General features: G+C 37.5%; 1 protein-coding gene across 1 annotated transcript; it reads left to right on the forward strand.

The window, feature by feature from the left end:
• The first annotated feature begins 2,599 nt into the window (after window positions 1-2,599).
• LOC126973100 (pre-rRNA-processing protein TSR1 homolog) lies at window positions 2,600-24,425 on the forward strand. The gene is made up of 8 exons (XM_050820241.1): window positions 2,600-2,816; window positions 4,496-4,766; window positions 9,886-11,131; window positions 12,034-12,300; window positions 18,923-19,012; window positions 21,620-21,727; window positions 23,363-23,483; window positions 24,257-24,425. Exons 1-8 carry the CDS (start codon window positions 2,720-2,722, stop codon window positions 24,409-24,411), a joined length of 2,355 nt encoding a protein of 784 aa, XP_050676198.1. The 5' UTR covers window positions 2,600-2,719; the 3' UTR covers window positions 24,412-24,425.
• Window positions 24,426-24,498: the final 73 nt, after the last annotated feature.

Raw genomic sequence — 24,498 nt, forward strand, 5'->3', positions numbered from 1 at the left:
AAAACGATGTTCATAATATTATGAAGTTACAAAAATATCAGAAAATAAAAATATTTTATAACAACAAAAACAGCATCCTTTATTTAAATTTCTCTTCTTTTCTTTCGTTGTAGTAGTTCCGGATAGGAGTAGACAAAGTTCGAATGGTTAGGTAAAATACTGATATCGAAAATTAAATATTCATAGATTCGCTTATTCCCTAGTTCCTATATTTATACGTCACCTTATTAGAAATGGCAACATAATAACGACGAAATTAACAGTATAAGTTTGTATAAGCTTATGAAATCTCACTGCATGTTTCATTTCACTAACATAATGTCAATTTTTAGTAAGAGTCCCGCAGTGGCGGTACTACAGTGCGTTCACAGTTATTTTACCTCTAGCCGTTAGGTTACCTAACCTGAGGATTATATTGCCGTATTTAGTTTCTATGACTCCCTCAAACAACAAGTTAAATTTTACGGTATCGATGATAGTTTTTTCTTACAATATAATGATTTGAACGTAACGTTTGTAATAAGATCTTTTGTTATTGGGACAGTTGAACGCATTTAAATTTATATTTGGAGTCATTACAGAAATTTGCTAACCAAATTTTAATTTTTGTTATTCAAAGGTTAATTTTCAATAATTATTACATCAGTGTTATATATTTATTATTATAGTCTATTTCTTCTTCCTAACAAATGTTGCGTACAGAGTAGCTCGTATGGAGAGATAATTCGTACAGATGGGAATCATCATACGCATGAACGATTGAACTTAATGGTTTTTATGCAATGAATGAATAGTATCGGGTAGAAGAGTAGAAATAATACGACAAGTTATTTTAATAGTTTTGTTATATTCCGATGATAAAAAATATTATTAATTTCCGTTTGCTTTGTTATTTAAGGTAAGACTATACCTTTATATATCTTTAAGAATATGCCTATCAAATAATATTATTTTAAAATAAAAAACAATTAAGTGACCGAGAGATTTCCGTCAGGAGCGAAGTTCGTTATTCCAATTTAATAAACTGTTCAGTAAGATACGAAATGATAATAATTACAATATGAAAATAACTCAAAAAATATGTGTGAGCTTATCAAAAGTATTTAACTAGTAACAAAGAATTACCAACCCATTTATGAGTTGCTACTTTGTATCTTAAAAAAGCACGTTTAGTGTATTAATTGTAAGCTGTCATTTGTTATTGTATTAGTTAGTTACACAGTAATAACCACAATATATTTATCCGGATAATTATCTTAATCGGAAATAAAGTAATCTATATGCGTTTTAGACTACCTGTCATTCATAGCTATCAAAAGTTTTTCACGATATTTCACTTTCTCACAAGAAATAGTGAAATAGAGTTTCGCACAGCATTTTTTCGTAGGTAGGTATAATTTTCCATAATATAGTACGACCTCCACGAAAATTTATATAAATTTTTAACTCTGCGTTTGGAGTTTCCCCAAAGTCGGTACCTCCTTTCTGACGGTATACATTTCAAGTATTTTATTTCGAACTGCACATCCAAAATATATTTTTTTTCTTGGATGCGTTTTTATCTGGGCGTAGAATTTTTTTGAAAAGTGGATAAAGCAACTTCGCCTTCTTTAGTTATGGTGCTTACGGTTTTTTCAGATATTCCTGAAACAGGAAAAATGATTTATTTTATAAAGCCTACTTTATTTTAAATTAAAAATAGCTGTGTATATAATATGTAGACAGCTATTTCTTACCAATAATGTTCCTATTTACATTTTTACCTAATTGTATCAAATGCTACCAAATGAAAATTGTAGTTCTAACTAAAAAAATAGAGGTCAGCTTGGCATTTATATTATTTATTTATTCAAAAAACCACTCAAGGCGACTTATACTAATTGACAATGATTACTCTATTCAATTATGAAATCATATAATATATTAAAAAGACAAATATAAAGGACATAGAACTTGTATATCTAATTGAAGCAAATGATTGATTATATTACTATAAAAATAAAACATACAAAAAACATCACAAGATAGTTACTGTACTCGCAATAACAACAACAAGCAGTCTAACATTTATGGTGAGAGAAAATCAAAGTTGACGCGACAGAAATTATGTACCGATGGCGGTAACGCTAGGACATCAAGTTTCCACTAAAATTGGGAAAAGTACTAAAGATGGGTAACCCTAATTTACATACCCGTCATGGCGGCAACTCGTTGATGAACATTTCCAAATGGAATTAAAGGAGCATTATTTTCTTTTTCTCTTTCACAGAAATCACGCACCGATAGTATAATATTTCTTCCGCTACTTTAAATTCTTTTCGGCATGCTAACAGATGAAATATCACAAATATGAAAGAAAAACGCTAGGAATTTCACAAAACGACTCGACAGGAACACCAACATATAGAAAACATATAATGAGTTCTATCAGAGGTATAATAACTGTGAACTGTGTAGTGAGTAGTTCTTAATGTAGTACTTACTTCATCTTTGATCGGCATCAGAAAATTATTGTTAGAGTACTTGACTTAAAAGTCTTAGTTACTTGTCTTAGAAAAAAAAATCATTCCTCTAAATAAGTCAATGTCAAATAGTTGAAAGATGAACCATGTGTTCAGTGTTGATGATTGACCTAAGAATATTAGCTTTGAAGAATTATTTTTCTAAACATTTTGAAATACATATTATGACCTATTGGTTTGATTAATATTAGGTCATAATGCCACAAACACATCGTGCAGGGAACTTGAAACAGAGTAACAAGGGACATAAAACGAGACATAGATCGAAACGCGGAGTAGCAGCAGCTGTAAAAGGTTATGTTTATTTACATAGTTTTTGCTTATCTTCTTCTATATTCAAATCAAATCAAAATCACTTTATTCATGTAGGTCAAGAAAATCATACTTATGAATGTTTTAGTTTTCATTTTACATTTACCGCCACCGTTTTCGCAAAGGCTTAGCTTTAACGAGAATAAGTGGCAGTGGCAACATGTTAATGGAGAGAACCATCACTATTAAAGGTCCATCATCTTACCTCTCTCCTAAGTCAGTTTGGAAAGGTTTACCCACGACCTCAATAGTACCCTAACACCTTTCTGTCAGATATTGTAATATGCAGATGACATTGTCCTGTATTCTTCTGACAAGTCTATACAAGATTCATCTAATCATTTAAATAATGCTCTTAATTATCTTGCTGAATATTTAATGCAACATGGACTGTCTCTATCATCATCTAAAAGTAAGGTAGTTTTATTTACAAATAAAAGAATTCTTCCTCCTATTAAAATTACAATTTATAATGTTGATCTACCAGTTGTTAAAAATGTTAAGTTTTTGGGTATTTGGTTGGATCACAAATTATCAGGCATCAAGCATTTTGATTATGTCTCACAGAAATGTGAGAAAAATATTAATATTCTTCCTCATTGTCTGGTGTCTGGTGGGGAGCTCACCCCATCACTTAATAAATTATTATATAATGCGATAATTCATACTCATTTAGATTATGGCACCATTTTTTTAATCCCAGGAAACAAAGCAGGTCTAAATAAATCAGGCTAAATGTTTATGCATATTGTTGGGAGCTATGAAATCAAGTCCTATTAATGCAATGCAAGTAGAATGTGTGGATCCTCCCTTTCCACTATGTAGACAATTCCTTGCCAATAAATTTTTATTTAAACTAGCTGGCTGCCGAGTTCATCCCTTACTCCAAAAAGTTTGAACAATTACTTGTTTTATACAACAATGATAATAATATTGTTCCTGAAGACAAAACACCTTGCAGTATCAATAGTTTCCTTTTATTCTCTCAGCTCCCAAACCATCTCTTACAATATTCTAAATTGCCTTTATTTTCAATACCTTTCAGTGCTCTTACTTTCCAACCCTCAGTAATTTTAGACTTAGGTATTGCTAAGATTTCCATAGAAGCAAATAAAACTTTTTCTCATATAATATTAGACTCAGATTTTCGAAATTGGTACAAAATCTACACAGATTCTTCAAAAACAGACATGAGTCCTGTTGGTGCTGCAGTATGGATTCCCTCAACAAGAATTATACTGAGTTATAGCTGCCCACCTACCACTTCTGTGTTTACAGGGGAATCAATTGCCATACTCAAAGCTATACTTTATATGGCAATACAATGTTTGCTGGGTCAGCTAGTTGATACTATACTTTTATTAATAGCAATTAAAAGCTCAAATCCTTGAGGGCCATTCATAACCAATCTTTCTTATCATCCAAATAATTATTTTGATTGAAATAAGTTTATGTTTAATAGAGGCTTTGTGCTTGTAGAGGGACCTTTCCATTATGTTTTCAGGAAGCTTATTATAAAATAATACAATTGCCGATAAATGACTTGTTGAGTTTACTTAGCCTAGAAGTGGGCATTAACAGTTTATAATTGTTTCTGGTATGAATAATATGTTTTTCATATAATATTATATAATTCTATTTTAATTAATGACTCTTTACAGGCAAGGTCAATGTAAAAGAGTTTGTTCGTCGAAATCGTCATATTTTGAAGAAAGATGAGCGTCGTCACCAAGCCCAACAAATTCGCAAAAATAAACGCGAGGAAACTATATCAAAGAAGCGAGCCCTTGGTGGATCTCGGAATCCTCCGTTTCTTGTATGTGTTGTACCTCTCAATGTGCAGCTTGATGTGAAGTCAGCTCTAGTAATTCTAAGGACTTGTTATGAAGACGCAACATTTAATGAAACGGAAAATGGTATTTTACACATTAGGTGAGTTATTCTTAAAATAAGATTTGCATTATTAGTCATGAAATGAATTTAAAGTTTTAGTTTTACCGTTTTTACCACAATTTTTATCATCAAATATATGATAACAAAGATGTAAATTTTACATCCTCACCCTCTCCGTTTAACTTGATGTGGTATTGTTTGTGAGAAACAGATGTAGTGAATATCAAACTGATATTGTTGGATGGCTAAAGTTTGACTGCATTAATTACGTTCAATGGTTTTTGTTACATTGTTATATTCAATAGCTCTTAGCCATATTTTGTTTATATAAATTTTTATGTTGGGCTTTTGGGCATACATTTGCGTTTTGTATTATATTTATTTAGAATTATTATTATAATTTAAAATTTAAATAAACCACTCATTAAAGGATTAAAACACATGTAAACAATTTAAACGCCGTCCACCACCACCTTGAGACGGCGCAGCCGGCCTTGTGTTTCCTTACGGAGACGCAGATATCTCGACCTAGCGATACGTCATATTTAACGTACCCCGCGTACAAAATTGAGCATAATTTTTTGCCTCATGCCGGGGTATGTGTGTGCGTTAGGGATGATATCTGATGTTGCCGTCTCGGCAATTTTGAGGGTAGGGGCCTGTCTACTCTCTGGCTCCGCGTAGATTTAGAGGACCGCGTCCGCATCTATGCGTGTGTCTACAGGTCCCATAATGGTAACGCAGAAACGGATCACCTCATGGGCTGCGTTCAAGCGGCATTTGATGACGTGCTTGCACAGATCCCCTCGCTGAAATCGTAGTCTTGGGTGATTTCAACGGGCACAATGCCGAATGGCTTGGATTACGGCGTATCACAGACTACGCAGGGCGATCTGTGCATAATTTTGCATTGTCGTATGGTCTGTCCCAATTGGTTGAGTCGCCAACGCGACTCCCGGATGTGGATAGCCAAATGCGGACAAATAATAAGGACATTAGATCTTCTGCTGACTACACATCCCGATAGTTACCAGGTCACCGTCGACGCCCCTCTCGGAACGTCCGACCATTGCCTGGTCAGGAGTGTAGTGCCTATCCGACGCCAACGTCGCAGACCACCAGCGACCCGCCGCGTTTGGCACTACAAGTCAGCAGATTGGGATAGGATGCGTTCCTTTTTTGCATCCTACCCTTGGGCAAGGTTTGTTTCCCTTCGGATGATCCTAGTGCCTGCGCCGTTGCAGTAGCCGCTGTGATACATACATATCATACACGGATATTTTTGTACCAAGCTCTGTAGTACCGATCGGTGGCAGATCACAGCCCTGGTTCAATGCGTCAGTTAAAGCAGCATCTGGCAAAAAACAGGCGTATCGAACTTGGGTTGCGGCGCTTGGCTCAAAGGATCCGAACTGCATAGTTCTGAAGAGGAAATATAACCGTGCCTCCAGATTTTATAAGCGGCAAATCGCCCGTGCAAAATCGAAGCACGTCGTCAAAATTGGCGAGCAGCTTTCCAGTTACTCGACCGGAACACGCAAGTTCTGAAGGTGTACTCGCAAAATCGACAACGATACATTCGGAACGATACGATAATACTCCGAATATATGGCAACTACCCTACTCTAACGAATGTTCGAATTCCTTATCGTTTATCGTTACCATAGACTAATATTTTGATTTTTTACGATGTTAGTGTGAATGTAATATGTTCAAACCCAAACATTATCTGTGCTTTGTCGCTGTGAAGTGTCAAAAGTCAAAACATAGTGTAGGCGCTAAGGACCATGCCAGACTCTGCACCACCAATTTGGTATCATTTACACATAATGTAAATGTAAAAAAAAATGTAATGAATATAATATGACCATTTAAAATTGAATAAATAATACAAAAGTAGCGGATAATAAAATGTAAAAAAAAGTAACTCAACCCTTCTCGTCGACTTCCTATTTCTCAGGCAGCCATTTGCATTATTTCTACGCATAGACGATCAACAAAATGACTTAAATAACTTAGTAGTAAAAAAATCCTATTGAATAGTAAATCACATATAATTATTTTAATAATATTTATTAACTATGTATATTGTATGGCAAATATATCTATACAACTTGAAACGATAATAGCAACGACAGCCTAGATGGTGTCGTTGAGATTATAGTAAAAGTGACGTTTGATTATTTGTGAAATTCGAATATTCGTCTCTGACATTTTCAACTAAGAGTAGGGTTAGGACCGATAATATCGAATAATGTTTCGTTCGTTCAATCATCGTTTCGACATTGAATACGACGTAACTAAGAGTAGGATTCGACACGACTAATGCCACGATTTATCGAATATCGATTTTAGGAGTAGGCCCCCTGGTCTATGTCAAAAGCTGCTCTTGGTAACTTCAACCAGCCGTACATGAAGCCGTTGCACATGAGGAATGATACCCTGGCCCATACGGCAAAAGAGAAAGCCGATCTCCTGTGCACTCTTTTTGCCTTCAACTCGACTCTTGACGACAACGGAAAAACACCGCCGACCATCCCGCGGTGTCAGAGCTCCATGCCTGAAGTACAGTTTAGACAAAAAACTGATCAACGGATACGGATCCGGCAAACTACAGGCCTATAGCGTATATATATATATATATATATATTACCTCCCTGCTTTCCAAAATCATGGAGAGCATAGTTAACCGCCAGCTCTCGGTATACCTCGAGGGTCACCAGTTGATCAACGACCGGCAGTACGGCTTTTGCCATGGTCGGTCGACTGGCGATCTTCTGGTATACCTAACACATAGATGGGCGGCGGCTATTGAAAGCAAGGGGGAAGGCCTGGCAGTAAGCCTGGATATAGCGAAGGCCTTTGATCGTGTATGGCTCAAGGGGCTCCTCTCAAAACTTCCATCATTTGGGCTTCCCGAGAGCTTATGCAAGTGGACCTCCAGCTTCCTCACTGGGCGCAGCATACAGGTCGTTGTCGACTATTATTGCTCGATTCCAAAGCCCGTGAACGCTGGAGTGCCCCAAGGCTGTGTGCGACGGGCTATCTCCCACGCTGTTTCTTCTGCATATTAATGATATGTTGGACACCTTTAACATACATTGCTATGCAGACGACAGCACTGGTGATGCCGTATACACGGGCCATGCAGGTCTCTCGGGAAATCGTCGACCAGTGCCGAGAGAAACTTGTGTCTTCTATCGAGTCCTCTCTCGAGAAGGTCGCGGAATGGGGTAAATTGAACCTTGTCCAATTTAACCCCCAGAAGACTCAAGTTTGCGCGTTTACCAGTACAAAAACCCCATTTGCCGTATCACCGCTCTTCGACAAACTTCCCTTAAAGCCTCGCCTAGTATCGAAATGCTGGGTCTCGACATCTCGAGTGATTGCCAATTCCGTGGTCATCTGGAGGGCAAAGCCAAATTGGCTTCGAAGAAGCTGGGGGTCATTAATAGAGCACGGCAATACTTCAAGCCGGCACACATTCTAGCACTCTACAAAGCGCAGGTCCGGCCACACATGGAGTATTGCTGTCATCTCTGGTCTGGCGCACCCCAGTATCTGCTCGATCCATTTGACCGCGTGCAACGCAGAGCAGCTCGAATTGTCGGGGACCCAGTGCTCTGTGAACGGTTGGATCACTTGGCGTTGCGTAGAGACGTCGCTTCATTGTGTGTCTTCTACCGCATTTATCACGGGGAGTGTTCCGAAGAGCTGTTTAACTTGATTCCTGCCGCCGAATTCCACCTTCGCACGACACGCCACAAATTAGGATATCATCCCCACCATCTGGATGCGTGGCGGTCCTACACAGTGCGGTTTTGAAGGAGCTTTCTTCCTCGTACTACTAAGCTGTGGTATGAGCTTCCTTGTGCGGTGTTTCCGGGACGATACGACATGGGTATCTTCAGAAAAAGCGCGTACACATTCCTTAAAGGCCGGCAACGCTCTTGTGATTCCTCTGGTGTTGCAAGAGAATGTGGGCGGCGGTGATCACTTAACACCAGGTGACCCGTACGCTCGTTTGTCCTCCTAAAAAAATGTAATTGTAACTGTGTTTTTACATTACTTATTAAATTTTAATTATTGTTTTACAACACTTACACTCATTGAGTTACGCGGTAGCTCGCGTATAGATCAGATGTGCATTTTGCGCTCGCGACGATTGCGTGATTGCGTGTAGTTTGTTATTTTTTGTGCGTTGTGTACTTGAATGAATAGTATTTTAACATGCTCATGTGTCAGGGGTGCAAAAATTGTAACTACGCCTCAGCTCGTAGGCGTTACGAACAAAGATATGCAATTGACACTTCCGCTTGGTTTGGAGTTGCCGTCTCGTAATGCTTTACATTACGGTTAGCGTCCACGAAAAATTTTTTGAGCGCCGTTCGTGAGTATCTCCAAGAAGAGTATGGCACGCCGCGGTTTCCCGACCTCACGCCGCTCGACTTTTAACCTTTGGGGACAAGTAAAAGAATACGTGTTCCGAAAAATTTGTGACACTGAGGAGGAAATTTGAACCCGGATCGTTACAGTAGACTGACACGGTGGTGCTACAATAATGTCGTGAAACGTTGCACTAAATGTTTCGGAGTCAGTGGCGGACACGTCCAGAAGAAACTGCGGTTGAGAGACGCTGAGCAAGTGGATATAATAATGAATTATGTATTTAATAATACGAAATGTGCGTTGTTTGTTGCCCCCCGCCCGCAAACCGCGCATCCTTCGCAGGTAGCATGAAGGAAATGGGTGTGTGGGTGGAGAAAGCAGGGGAAGATATAGTATAGGATTTTTTAAGATCCTGTATAATTAAAAATAGTTTGCACATCGAGTCAGTTTAAATATCACTTAAAATTCAAAAAAATCTCAATTTAATGAAAATTATTTAATTTATTTAAAAAAGTCTAATTTCAATATTTACGTTAATGATACTGATACTGTCAACATTAAATTAGAGTATGGCCTGATGTTAAGTGATCATTATTGCCCACATTCTCTTGCAACACCAGAGGAATCAAAGGAGTGTTGCCTGAGATAGGTTTATCAAAAATAACCAATATCACAAAAATCCAAAATAGCCATTCTTATTTGCAATCATGAAAATATTACTTCAGGTTAGTTAGTTCAGATTAGTTAATTCTCCTAAACTTTATTTCAGCATGCCAAATTTCAAACAGCGGTTTTGTTTTATAAGCCCAGAAGTTGAAAATGATTTTAGTCTCCTAGATGTTTTGAAAATAGCTGACACTGTTCTCTTTGTGTGTTCTGCTTTGGAGGAGCCTGTTGATGAATGGGGTGAGAGGGCCTTGGCATTATCAATGGCTCAGGGAATGCCAACACCTGTTGTAATAACTATGGATCTAGAAGGAGTTCATCCTAAAAAGAGGACAACTGAAAAACAAACAATTCAGAAACTTATTTCAAAATGGTTGCCAGAGGAGAAAATTATGCAGTTGGACAAGTCATCAGATGGTTTAAATTTACTCAGAAGAATTGGCAATCAAAAAAGAAATATCATACATCATAGAGAGAAAAGACCTTATATGTTAGCAGAAGAGGTAAATTATGTGCCAGATTCTGAAGGTGACAATGGAACATTAACACTCAGTGGGTTTCTGAGAGGGATGCCATTGAATGTGAATAGTTTAATTCACATTACTGGTTTAGGAGATTTTCAAATGTCAAGGATTGATGGTCATGAAGATCCATATCCATTGTTGTTAGGTAAAGAAAACCAAAGGCCAGATGCAATGGATGCTGAGGTTAACAAGGTTACTATTTTACAAACTGCTGATGTATCCAAACAACAGAGTCTGGTTGCAGAAAACATACCTGACCCAATGGATGCTGAACAGACTTGGCCAACTGAAGAAGAGATAGAAGACGCAAATAAAGAGACAATAAAGAAAGTAAAAAAAGTACCAAAAGGTTGGTCTGATTATCAAGCAGCCTGGATTGTGGAATCTGATGCTGAAGATAATGGAGAAGATGAATCTAGTGATGAAAGTGGAGATGAAGATGAACAATTCATGTCTTGTGAAGAATCTAATTCAGATCAAGAGGCAGCTGAGGATAATGATTTTGAGTCAGTTACTGAGTCTGAAGTAGGAGTTCCTGATGATAAATATGATGAAACAATAGATGCAGAAGAAGAGCATGAGATTTTGAAGAGGCTATCAGCTGCTAAGGAAGACAAACAGTTTCCTGATGAAGTGGACACACCACAAGACCTGCCCGCTAGAGAAAGATTTAGTAGGTACAGAGGCTTAGAGTCATTTAGAACATCTGCATGGGATCCTAAAGAGAACTTGCCTGAGGATTATGCAAGGATATTTCAATTTAAAAATTATGATCACACCCGAAAAACTGTTTTTAAAGAACTTGAAGACAGCATTGAGAATACTGTGAGTACATATTTTACATATTATGTATACCGACATAACAGGCATTTGTTTAAAAGTAATGCTAACATTACTGGTTGTGCAACTATGGTGAATCATACCAAGTTGTATAGGGTAGACAGAAAAAAAAAGTTTGTAATTAGTATAACTTCAGTTGATTGTTAATTTAATGAGAATTGATCTGCACTAATATTGCTTCACCATTCAACGATCCATCTTCGACAGCCTGTGGTCACTTATACAACCTGATTGAGGTAGTGTCAACCTTGTCTGATGTCAAGAGCCATGTTTATCTCACTTAAAGACCTACACCTACGCCTTATTAGAAAGGGGGGGAAACAGTTAAAGTTATAAAAATCATCCAATGATAATGAAATTGAAACAATTTGTTATGTTTTTAAAGTCATAACCCTCACTTCTAGGATTAATACACAAAATAAAATTTGAAAAACAACAAAATTTTATGAACGATGCGGGACTCGAACCCACGACCTCCGGCGTTCCGTGTCGGTGCTCTAACCAAGTAGATCCTGTAGATGAAGGCACAACCTGAGAGTTGAACAAAGCATACAAGATTTTATAACGAGACGTCACTGCAACGGTTAGCTCAGTTGGTTAGAGCAATAGTTCAAATTTTATTTTTTGTGGATAATTTAATTACATTTTTCAATCCAAATAATTGAAGTAAAAGGTTACAGCTTAGGAAAATATGGTTAATCTCTACATAATATTTATTTTTGTTAGAAGCCCAAAAAAACTGCTGTGGCTGATTGGATGTTTGTTTGTTTGTAGTGACAGTCAATGTGAGCCAAAATTAACCTTATGTTTGCTTGTTTTTTGGCAGCAATTTAATTAGGAAGTATGACAAAAATATTTGGAATATTTAACATTTTCTCAAATTTCAGTATGGATTCTATGTGACCATTCATGTGAAGAATGTCCGTCAAGACCTTTGGAAAGCATTCCGGACTGGCAACCCAAACTCACCAATAGTTGCCTTTGGTCTGCTTCCCCATGAACACAAGATGTCTCTGATGAATGTAGTGCTGAAAAGAACTGGTGTCAGTGATGAGCCAATCAAAAGTAAAGAAAGGCTTATATTCCAAGTTGGTTATAGACGGTTTATTGTTAATCCAATCTTTAGTCAACATACAAATGGTTCTAAACATAAGGTAATATTTATTTATAAATTAACATTGAAACCAAACTAAATTAAGTTTACTTAAATATTGTCCATTTTGGTAAAATATCATTGTAATATTATTAAAATTTAAGTTAAACCCATTGATAATTTTACTCCTTAGATAATTTATATGAGTACATAGACTGACAGCTGTCAACACGTCGAAAAAAAGGCGGCGACAGTTAGCCTCGATTTTCAATTCAATTCAATTTTTGTGATATGGCGTGTGGCTGCACCAGTCGGGCGCAAATTATTTCGCCAATGTCGAGTGGAATTGAAGAGACACGTTATGGAAATTTTGTATGAATTTAATAATAATAATAAATTTAATTTATAAGTGGCAGGTTTTTTGAGTATAGTGTTATTTTATAGTATGGTTAGTTTCTAGCCTGGAACAACACAAATATACAAAATACACTCTACATTACATATTTACAGCTTAATATTATTATATTTGACATATTTACATAAAAAATTACAATAAGGACTACACACAGACGTTAACAAACATTCAACATTTACTGGACGGGGAAATTTCGGTGGAAGAACGTCATAAAGGGGATGAAGAAGTTTAGGACAGGAAAATATTATATGAGATACAGTACCGTCGTCCAAGCCACATTCACACAAGGAGTGATCTCTAACTCTGATCTTATGCAGGTGGACAGGTGTGCTGGAATGACCAAGACGTAGGCGACATATTGTGGAGGTAACCCATCTGTCTGCATATCTGTGGGAAAAAAACCATGGACGACTTGGTATATCTGGTTGGACTGATGCATAGAATTTACCTTTAACCAATTTTGATTCATTCCAGTATGTATTCCAGGACTTGTCGAGATAAGTTTTAGAAAGTGCACTCAGATCTTGCGAACTATTTTTATAATGTTCATGAGAACCCATTTGTATAGCAGATTTAGCACAAGAGTCTGCTGTTTCATTGCCTGCAATGCCAGAATGACCTGGAATCCAGACAAGTGTTAAATTTATTCCATTTTGATGACAGGAAAATAGAGCCTCCCTAATCTGAAGAATAATTGGATGTCTTGACTTACTCCGGAATGGGTTTTCCTTGATGGATGATAAGCAACTAAGGGAGTCAGTAAATATAACAGTTTGATTCAGGTTATGGGAGCGGGTAAACAGGATTGCTTCTAATAAGGCAATGGCCTCTCCTGTAAACACCGAAGACTCCGGAGGACATTTGAATTGTAAAATAACTTTAAAGCTGGGAACTTTGCTGAGACATCTTTGAAGCATCTGTGTAGATAAGAAAGTGATTTGACCAATTCTGATGAACTAAGCATTGAAATTTCGAATAAGTATCGGGGGCTCCTTTGACCAAACCATGATCAGTAATAATGGAGGAATTGAAAACCAGGGCTTTATATGATGTGGAGAATAGAGGACTCATCGATAAAGATAACAAGGGATGAGGGAGATTGGTAAACTTACGAAAACTATCCAATAGATAAGAAGAGGGATTGCGTGGGCTAAGGACTTGAGATAGCTGGTCCAATTTGGTCCACAATGGGTGGGAGGAATGCTGTAACATTTTGCTGACAAACCGGTCACATAGGTATTGCCGTCTGAGATGTAAAGGAGGATCAACACATTCGACTTGTAGAGCGTTAGTGGGGGAAGACTTCATTGCACCCAGAATAATTCTGAGGCAACGATATTGAATTTTATTTAGCTTCTCAGACACTGTTTTTTTTAAGTGGTCTAAAACAAACGAACAGTAATCAATATAGCTACGAACTAAAGCATTATATAAGAGTTTCAGGGAGTAGGCATGAGCACCCCACCAGACTCCCGCTACTGCGCGTAGAACATTGATGCCCTTTTCACATTTATTAATTACATATTCGGTATGAGCCAATCCGTTCAGTCTGTAATCAAGGATAACTCCAAGGAACTTTGCCTTATCTACCAAGTTGATGAGTTGGTCCTCATAGTAAAAGCTAAAGGTAGGGATAGATCTCTTCCTTGTAAACACAACTGCCTGGCATTTAGACACTGACAAATATAGGCCGTGGTCGGAGAGCCATTGCCCTAAATAGTACAAAGCAGAGTTGAGGCATTGGGATATTTCCTCTACAGAGCCTGAGCTATGATAAAGGACAATATCATCAGCATACTGCAAGATGTTACAAAAATTATTAACGGACAGTTCTAGATCCTGAGTATATATGCTGTATAGCAAAGGACTGAGAACAGAGCCTTGGGGAAGACCTTTCCACACTAATCTGGGTGGGATACTGGAAGACTGGTGTTTTACGATAACTGACCTGCCAGAAAGCAGGTTACATATGAAATGTGTTATCCTCGGCGGTACACATAGCTGGTGCAGTTTTTGCCTGAGCAACGGAAGAAGTACATTATCATATGCAGAGGCTACATCGATAAAAACACCCACAAGGTATTCACCCTTACCAAAGGCAGTTCGAATGTCTGAAGTCAGTAAACTGAGGCTGTCTACAGTACTGAGGCCCTTGCGGAAACCGAACTGCGAAGGGGCCAGCAGTCCTCTGCCTTCCATGATCCACTCTAATCGGTTCTTAAGGAGGATCTCCGTAACTTTTGCTAAGGTGGACGACAGTGCAATAGGTCTGTATGCATTGGGATCTGATGCTTTTTTCCCAGGCTTGAGAAGAGGGATCACTATTTGAGACTTCCAGGAATCTGGAATTATTCCTTTTTAAAAAAAACCATTAATCAAATTTAGAAAGGAATATTTAGATTTGTTATTTAAATTTACCAAAAAAGAGTAGGGTACACCATCTTCTCCAGGGGATGAATCTTTTAGGCCTCCAAGAGCAATCTCAAGCTCTGAAAAAGAAAAGGGCGCATCCATTTCGCACATTATATAGGGAATTAAATAGGGAAATCGTCCGGATGGGGAACATATGGTGGAGCAAGTTTGTCAGCGAAAGTACTAAGCCACTCAGATGGATTGTTGGAGTTTGGATCGGAGTAGTTTCTTAACTAACCTTTACAGTTTACAGTTCTGCGAAATCTTCTTATGTTTAGCCAAACAATAGAAGAAGGCGATCTGGGGTTAAGTGATTCACAGAACTTAGTTCAGCCAAGCTTTTTCTTCTTTGAAACCATCCTTTTAGTTTTAGCATCAATACGTTTATATTTCATGAAGTTCTCTTCTGTCATTTGGGCTGCGTACTCTTTCTCTGCTACCATTCTCTTATTGAACAAGTTCTTGCATTCCCCATCCCACCAGGGAGGGGAAGGCAAATTATATGAGACAGAGAGATTTTTACGGGGAATATTGGAATCGGCCGAAGAAATAAGAGATTTGACAAACTGTTCATAGTAAGTCAAAAGGGTAACCATCACTCTGAAGATCAGGAAGGGAGTCCAACAAATCATCCACGGTTTGAGCATAGCGAGACCAATCTGCGTTCCGCAATTTATATTTTAGTAAAGGGTTAGGATTGGGGCGAGGAATTGTCCTATTATTTAGAGTAAGGATAATAGGAAAGTGGTCGCTACCATAGGTAGTAGGAAGAGTTTGTCAGGATAGCTGAGATGCAAGGGAAGTTGAAGAAAGGGATAGATCTACTGCCGATTTTTGGTTCTGATTGGGGTAAACTCTGCGGGTCGGAGAGCCATCATTCAGGATACAAAGATTCATATCCTCAAAGATGTCAACCAACAACGGAGCAAACCCATCACAGTTGTAACTCCCCCACAAAGTGTGATGGGCGTTAAAATCACCCATAATTACAGTGGGATGGGGGAGAGAAGTTAGAATAGTTTCAATTTCTGGAATAAAGGAGGGGCTTGAATGTGGAATATACAAAGAGAGGAAGGAAATATTTACAGCTCTCAAGCTGTAAATATTTCCTCTTTTTTTCTTGTGCTGTGAGCAGCAACAGCATTAATCTGATTACTGTGAGGGGGGATAGGAATAGAAGAAAACGAAATGTTTTGCCGAATGAAAATTGCACTACCCGCATAGCCGTCATCTCTGTCATCCCGCAAACAGAAGAAACCAGGGACCCGAAATCGGGCTCAAGGCCTCAGCCATGTCTCCGAGATGGCAATTATAACAGGGCTATGAAGGTTAATTAATGATATAAGATCTTGTTTCTTAGCACGGATACTTTTACAGTTCCATTGCAGAAGAACTGTTGGGGCCATTGTTCAAGATCTTAAAAAGACGAGTTAGATTGTGGGCAACGTTGGGCGGTAATGGAAGTTCGCTGCATGGAGCAACGATGCTGAGGAGCAATGACGAAAGGTCTTCTAATATTTTTCCTTGGGATTGAGGGAAGTCGGGTTGGCTGTTACCAAGAGCACAGCCATTGGGTAGAGAGGAGGGTGGGAGATTGATGATAGCGTCATGGGCCTGCTTGTTGTAACCCTTTGCTAAGGGGGTACGGGGGCGAGGAGAACGAATAATTGTCTCCCGATAGGATCTTTTAGGGTTGGAGCTGGGTTGAGATGAGTTGGTAGGTTGGGAACAGTTAACGGGCAGAGGGGAGAATGTAGGAGAGGAGAAGAACTCCCTTGTCATCTCCGCATATGTCCTGCGGACTGGGGGGAAACGAGCCGATGCATCTATATACGATATATTATCCTGAGACATTATGTTTTCTTGGCGTAAAAACTCTGGACAGTTCTTATCTGACGCAAAATGACGCGAAATGAGCAATGTAAGCAGGAAGCTTTTTCTTTTGGAACATCGCAGGATTCACCTGTATGGAGCTGGGCACATCTGTAACACCTGGGCTTAGACCTACACTGTGCTTTAACGTGGCCAAAACGACAGCAATTCAGGCACTGAATAGTCGGGAATTTATAGATTTCTACGGGAAGGGACGTATAAAATGAAAAAATTTTGGAGGGAAGCATCTGGCCTCTAAAAGTCAAAACAACCGATTGAGTGGGCACCCACTCGACAATACCTTCAATAATGTTCTTGCGGTTTAAGCGGCGGGCTTTCAAAACCTCGCCACAGCCAATCGGTAGCTCTAGGGATTCGACAAAGTCCTCCATAGACCAGTCCACAGGGACACCTCGGACTAGGCCCATCCGAGTAATATTAAAAGTCGGAATTACTGCTTTATATTTTGTCAAAGTCAGAATTTGGTTACTTAGAAAGTCATTAGCTGCTTGAGCGTTTGAAAATTCGACACTTACTCTGTTGCGGCCAACACTTTTAACACCGTCCTTAACAATGTGCGTGAATTTATTTTGGTGTATGAACAGTCCAAACTTCAATGCACGGATAGATGTGCCTGCAGATGGGTCCGAGACCTCCCTGGAAACGTTAACTATAAACGGACCTTTGTCATCCCCACTGTAACCTTTAGGGCCTTCAGCGAACGAAGGATGCGTGTACATAGTTTGTACGGATGCTTGGGGCGGATTTAAACCTGATTTTTTCCCGCTTTCTGTAGCGGGCTCATCGGATTCGACATGCCGCTTCCGAGAGGAGGCAGCCTGTCGAGACGTATTTCTAGACCCATCGGGGTCTGGTGGAACCGGAGGGGGTTCCACCTACATCCCCAACACACTAAATTACACCACCACCAATAAACAATAGGTAAAACACAAAAACCGGCCACTTTTCAACAAAAAAAAACACTCCGAAAAACACCACACGTGTGTCAACCAAAGCCAACACGACGGTACTCTAGCCTCGATTTTCAGCAACACACATACTTTTAAACAAAGTGACTTGTGTCTTGCGAGTGTGAGTCAGCTGTCAAGCACACTAAAGTAAACCTCGACGGTCATGTGTTGCGTAAAAGCAACAGGCTCCATCTAGATCTATAAATTATCTATGTTTTAATCTTAAAGAGAGCTGTTCGTGCTATATATCAGCTTGGTTATAGACAGTCTCTCAAATAACAATTTAAAGAAATCAATATTATGACTGTTCATTGTCAGTACATTTATGAAAATTTAATATATGTTCACAAAAATCGTCACCTTTTTGCTCTTAATAGTGATTTTCATTATTGTAACACTAGAAATAAGGGATTGCGTGTAACTAATTCTAGTAGGCTTCATAAGATACATAATAGCTTTAAGGGTAAATAATAAACTTCTATAATAAAGTCCCAGCCACTGTTCAGGCATTATCTATAAATAAATTTAAATTTTTTATTAAAAAAATGGCTCTGTCGTTAATCCTATTACTCCACTGCTGAATATCTAAATGATCGGACAGCCTGGGACTAGATTGTGATTATTTTATAGCGATAGAAATGAATGTACAATATTGAATATTTTTAATGAAAAGAGCGCAAAAAAAAAATGCTGGGAGAGTTTCTTGCGCCGCTTCTTCTCTCTCAGAGCGCCATTTGTTTCCGAAGCGGTAGTAGTATCTGGTAGTTATCAGAAATGACATCAAAAAGAATTCTAAAGGAATAAATTTTGAGATAAATGCCTTTTTATAAAGGAGCATTACATCAGTTCTGCCAATATCTCGCCAAAATCTGGCACGAGACTCATAAGTCATGTGTAGAGGCGAAACACGTGTCGAATTGTTAAAAGACAAATATTGGCGGAATTAACACTAAAGAAAACTCAATTCATTTTTCTTAGTAAAATAATAAAGTTAATATTTTTCCTTATTCCAGTATGAAAGGTTCTTCCAGCCAGGCTCAACTTGTGTTGCATCATTTTATGCTCCAATCCAATTCAGCCCGTCTTCTGTTCTTTGTTTTAAAGTAAGTAAGCAATTATTTTATTAAGATAAATAATAATTTTATTATAAGGATTCGAAGATTTAAAAATATTAATAAACTTTAAGGTTTCAAAGGTGCATTGGTATATGGTTGGGAGTGAACAAGTGGCTCCCTGAAGAGTGGCAAAAGCATAGCCTTAATTTTTTTATTATAATAAGGGATGAGACGAACAGGACGTTCAGCTGATGGTAATTGATACGCCCAGCCCATTATAATGCAGTGCCGCTCAGGATTCTAAAAAACCCAAAAAAAAAAAAATTCTGATTGGCACTACAATTGCGCTCGTCCCCTTGAGACATAAGATGTTAAGTCTCAGACCGAAACACAATAATGTTACACATTACTGGTTGTTGTGGTACCCATAATCTAGCCGGCATCCTGTGCGAAGGAGCTTCCCACTGGTAAAACAATTTTTACACCAAAGTTTGCAACCAACATTTACACTTTAGATAATTTACACGTCTAGATAGACTGAAAACGTGGAAAAAAAATTGAGGTTGACAGTTCACCTCTATTTTGAGCAATGCACGCACACTAAAGTAATAAACCTGGCCTGTTTACATCGGTTGTCTAACAGCAACACGCTATCTAGACATATAATAGTTATTTATGCAACTGTTGTGTAATAAGGGGTATTAAAACGAATGTGGCTTTTATCTCACGAGGCGAAGCCGAGTGTGACAATAGTATCACATGAGTGTTTTAATAACTAATTATCAACAGTTGCATACAAGACTTTATCTACACCCATAATATGAATCCTCAAAAAGATTCTGAAACAGTTAGCTTACTGCTAACATTAAAACAGCCAGTCCTAGTAGTTACCTAATATCATCCATTTCTGATTATATACAAATAAACTAAGTATTAATGAAAAAATATTTTTTTTTAGTAGTAATTTACATTTTGTATACCTAGTGCAATAATTAAAATTCACTTGAATATTATGTTCTTTTACAGCGATTAAAATGAATCGCTCATTTTATGTAAACATAACAATAAAAATATCGAAAAAAAAATGACGGGGATACGAATAACTTTGTTTTTACGGCGCGCGACGTTCTGGTAGTGTGGAACGCGCGTAAACGAAAATGTTCTTTTTTTGAAATTCATACAGATACCACGCATTGTGCAATTAAAATGTGGCTGTCTCTTCAAATTCTTTGAGTATGAAGGGATCGAAAAAAAATAGGAGTGTTATGAAATTCAGTACAACATTACAACACTCGTTTGGATGATGTATTCGTTATTAGAACATTGGGTGTTTTAATGTTGGCAATAAGCTGTTTCAGAATCTTTAATAGAATATTTAAAGCATCGGTGTAGATAAATTATCTAACATTATTTATATGTTAATAATGTACTAAATATTATAATTAGACCCAAAGCCGCAAGTTGATGAAGACCATTCCTTTATTCCACTCTTCACAGAATTCTTACAACCAGATATCTCTTGATTAGATTGTGTTTAAGAGTAACTATTTTCTTAAGAATACTTAATTTTGGTTGGGCAATGTATGACGACCCATATAGCCCAGTGGTTTATAACCGTGCCCACTGACCTGGAGGTCCTGGATTTGAATCCCGGTAGGTGCAAACATTTATATGAGGAATATGGATGTTTGTTTCCGAGTCACGGAGGTTTATATGTGTATTTATGTATGTTTAAGTAAGTATATTAAATACTTATATCATTGTCTTGTACCCATAGTACAGGTGTGCCTAGTTTGGGGCAGGATAATTTATGTAAAAGTGTGTCATTTTTATTATAATTATTATTATGTTTATTGAATTAGGCGTTACTTTGCGGAAATCCATAATTATACAAATGATTTAAGTCTTCTTTAGTGTTAATTCCGCCAATATTTGTTTTTAAATCTGGCACGAGATTCGTGCCAGATTTTGGCTAGACAACACGTCCTGAGGATACCTCGTGTAGAGGCGAAACACGTGTGGAATTGTTTTAAAAACAAATATTGGCGGAATTAACACTAAAGAAGACTTAAATCATTTGTATAATTATTATGTTTGTTTTGCCTTCTTTCAAAAATACTCTCAACTTACCATTAAATAATTTATGTGTCTTACACAAGGTTTCTCATTAAATTATTTTGAACATCTTACATTTAATATTTTTTGGAATAGTCCAAATGTTGTGATTTTTATTGAGTATTCATTCCTCTATGATTGATATTTTAATAAATTCTATACGTGTTTCGCCTCTACACGAGGCATCCTCAAGAGATGTTGACTCGCCAAATTCAATAAATCGTCTTATATGGAATAGCCCAAACAAGGGTGCGGGTTAAAAGATGTTCAGTGATCACCACCACTCACATTCCTTGCAGCACCAGATGAGTCTCGGGAGAATTACCGGGCCTTCTTGGTTGGTGTATCAGTCCATAGCCTGGTTTTCTTCGAAGCCAATTTGGCTTTTCCTTACGGATGAAGACGAAATTGTCAATACAATTGGAGACAGTGTGCCTTTACTTGATTAAGTGGCATTAAAGGGATTGTGTGGATTTTAAATGATTAATAAAAATTAGTTGTCTTTTTCTAACAATAATAATTAATAATATTTTGTTACAGGAGAAAAGGAATACAAACCTTCAATTAGTCGCATCTGGAGTGTTACTGTCATGCAATCCTGATAGATTAGTTATAAAACGAATTGTACTCTCGGGTCATCCATACAAGGTATGTTCTGTTATTGCTTAACTAGCTGACCCGGCAAACGTTGTTTTGCCATATAAAGTATAATTCACGCGATAGTTTTATAACTAATAAAATATTGCCTATATATATATTGTACATCATTTTGTTCTATTGTCAATAGTTTTTGCAGCGCACGCAAAAATAGGTTTTCGATTTTACACCTTGTGTTACAAAATAGCAATTTTATTACGGATCCCTAATTTAAAAAAAAAACATAGCCTTCCTCGATAAATGGACTACCCAACACTGAAAGAATCATTCAAATCGGACCAGTAGTATATATATATAATATGTATGTATATATATATATATATATATTATGTATTTTTTTTCTGTGTTCTTTAATGTAATCTAAGTTTTTGTCGAAAAGTATTTCTCAAATGTTTTAAGGTGCACGATAATATTTTTTTAATCAATTAGTTTTTTGTAATTTTCTTGTTATTCTATCAATCATTATTACGAATAGTCGCAAAAGGCTTTACTCTCTTATATTTTTGTAATTGTTAGAAAAAGTGCTGTGAAAAGATATAATTAAGCATGGCTTACGGCACCCTTCAGACCGAAATACAATAACGGCGGGAAAATACCCACCCATTGTATTTTATTACTGTCTTTCATGACTGTGCAGAAAACAGACAAAACACACTTAGGTAATCGCGGCTTACATCTTCATGCCTTCTGGCATAATTACCGGCATTATGTTGACGACTGGCTTTCAACAACCACGCGTTTCGATTCTTAGCTCGCACATACTCTTTGTCAAATCAATTACCGGCTGCAGTTTTCTCGAACCGATACGACTCAGAGAATGTCAAGGATAGAGAAAACTCCCACCTCAAAGGCCGGCAACACTTCTTTTGATCACTAGTTTTAAGGATGTTCATGGACGGTTGCCTCTGTACTTCCCGTAACTTGAGTCCCTTGTCTGTTTGCCCCATTTCCCTTAGTTTTAATAAGGACTAATAATTAACCCAGCCATCTTCTAATAGTTTTGGGGTCACTTGATGGTCATCAAATAATGTTTTCTGTTATGTTTGGTACCCATGTTAAAAGGAATAAACTATTAATCCGTAGATCATTTATGTCTAGATAGACTGTGACAGGTCTGAAAACGTCGAAAAAAAAATGAGGTTGACTGTTTACCTCTATTTTAGGCAATTCACGCAAACAAAGACAAAGTGACATACAAATCGCGTGTAAGACGTAGCTTGTCATGCACACCAAAATAATAAACCTGGCCTGTTTTCATCGGTTGTCTAGCAGCAAGAGGCTCTATTTTTTTATGATAATAAGGGACGAGACAAGCTGGACGTTCACCTGATACGCCCTACCCATTAAAATGCAGTGCCGCTCAGGATTCTTGAAAAACCCAAAAATTTTGAGCGGCACTACAATTGCGCTCGTCACATTGAGACATAAGATGTTACGTCTGATTTGCCCAGTTATTTCACTAGCTACGGCGCCCTTCATACCGAAACACAGTTATGCTTACACATTACTGCTTCACGGCAGAAATAGGCGCCGACGTTTTTGCTCGACAAATATAAGTATTAATCATTTGAGTGTGCTATTTGGTAATATTTTTATATTACTCATTACATTTATTCTATTTTCTAGGTGAATAAAAAGTCCGCGGTGATTCGGTTCATGTTCTTCAACAGAGAGGACGTGTTGTACTTCAAGCCTTGCAAGTTGCGAACTAAGTACGGTCGGACCGGACATATAAAGGAGCCTCTAGGTAAATACTTCACTATCATTGATTTATATAGCTACAACTTTATTGGTTTTAGATCTCATTGTAATTCACTAGCCAGGGAGCCATAGATATATAAATATAACTCTGAGAAGATAATATTTATGATTGTGATATACTTAGAATTAAGGACTTCAAACATATCATTGTCTATTCGTTAAATATTATAGCACTGTGAATATACTATGGTTTTAGGGTTCTGTTCCCTTGGGAACTATTATTATTGCACCTCTACTGAGAGTTGTCCATCCTTGTCTTCATTTCATCATCATTTTTATGTTATAAACCTTAATAGCGTTCAGCTGATGGTAATTGATACGCCATGCCCATTACAATGCAGTGCCGCTCAGGATTCTTTAAAAACCCAAAAATTCTGAGCGGATCTACAGCTGCGCTCGTCACCTTTAGACATAAGGTGATATGTTTCATTTGCCCAGTAATTGCACTAGCTACGGCGCCATTCAAACCGAAACAATAATGCTTACAAATTACTGCTTCACGGTACCCATAATCTAGTCAGTATCTTGTGCAAAGGAGCCTGCTCCAACTGGTAAATTATTAATTACTATAAAATTTGAATTGTTGATAAACCAACATATATTTAATTTTATTAATTATTTATTTAAAATAAATTATTAATAAAAGTTCATAGTGATGCATCTTGAGTGGTATGGAACCTTCTAGATGCTCCAAGTCACATTAGACCAGTTTTTAATGCACCATGCTTTCAATACCTACATAATGTATTTTTGTCATAGGAACCCACGGCCACATGAAGTGTGTATTTGATGGTCAGCTCAAATCTCAGGACACCGTGCTGCTGCACCTGTACAAACGAATGTTTCCCAAATGGAACTACGAGAACTGTATTGTGACTGACAGAGATCGTGATGATAACGCTATGATACAATAAAACTGTACATAATATTCATGTTTTTTTGTACCCTATTATACAATTACTTTCTATGATGTTGGGCAAACCAGGGTAGGAGCACTCGAC

Source organism: Leptidea sinapis, chromosome 28 (genome assembly GCF_905404315.1).
Source record: "Leptidea sinapis chromosome 28, ilLepSina1.1, whole genome shotgun sequence".
Taxonomy (NCBI): domain Eukaryota; kingdom Metazoa; phylum Arthropoda; class Insecta; order Lepidoptera; family Pieridae; genus Leptidea; species Leptidea sinapis.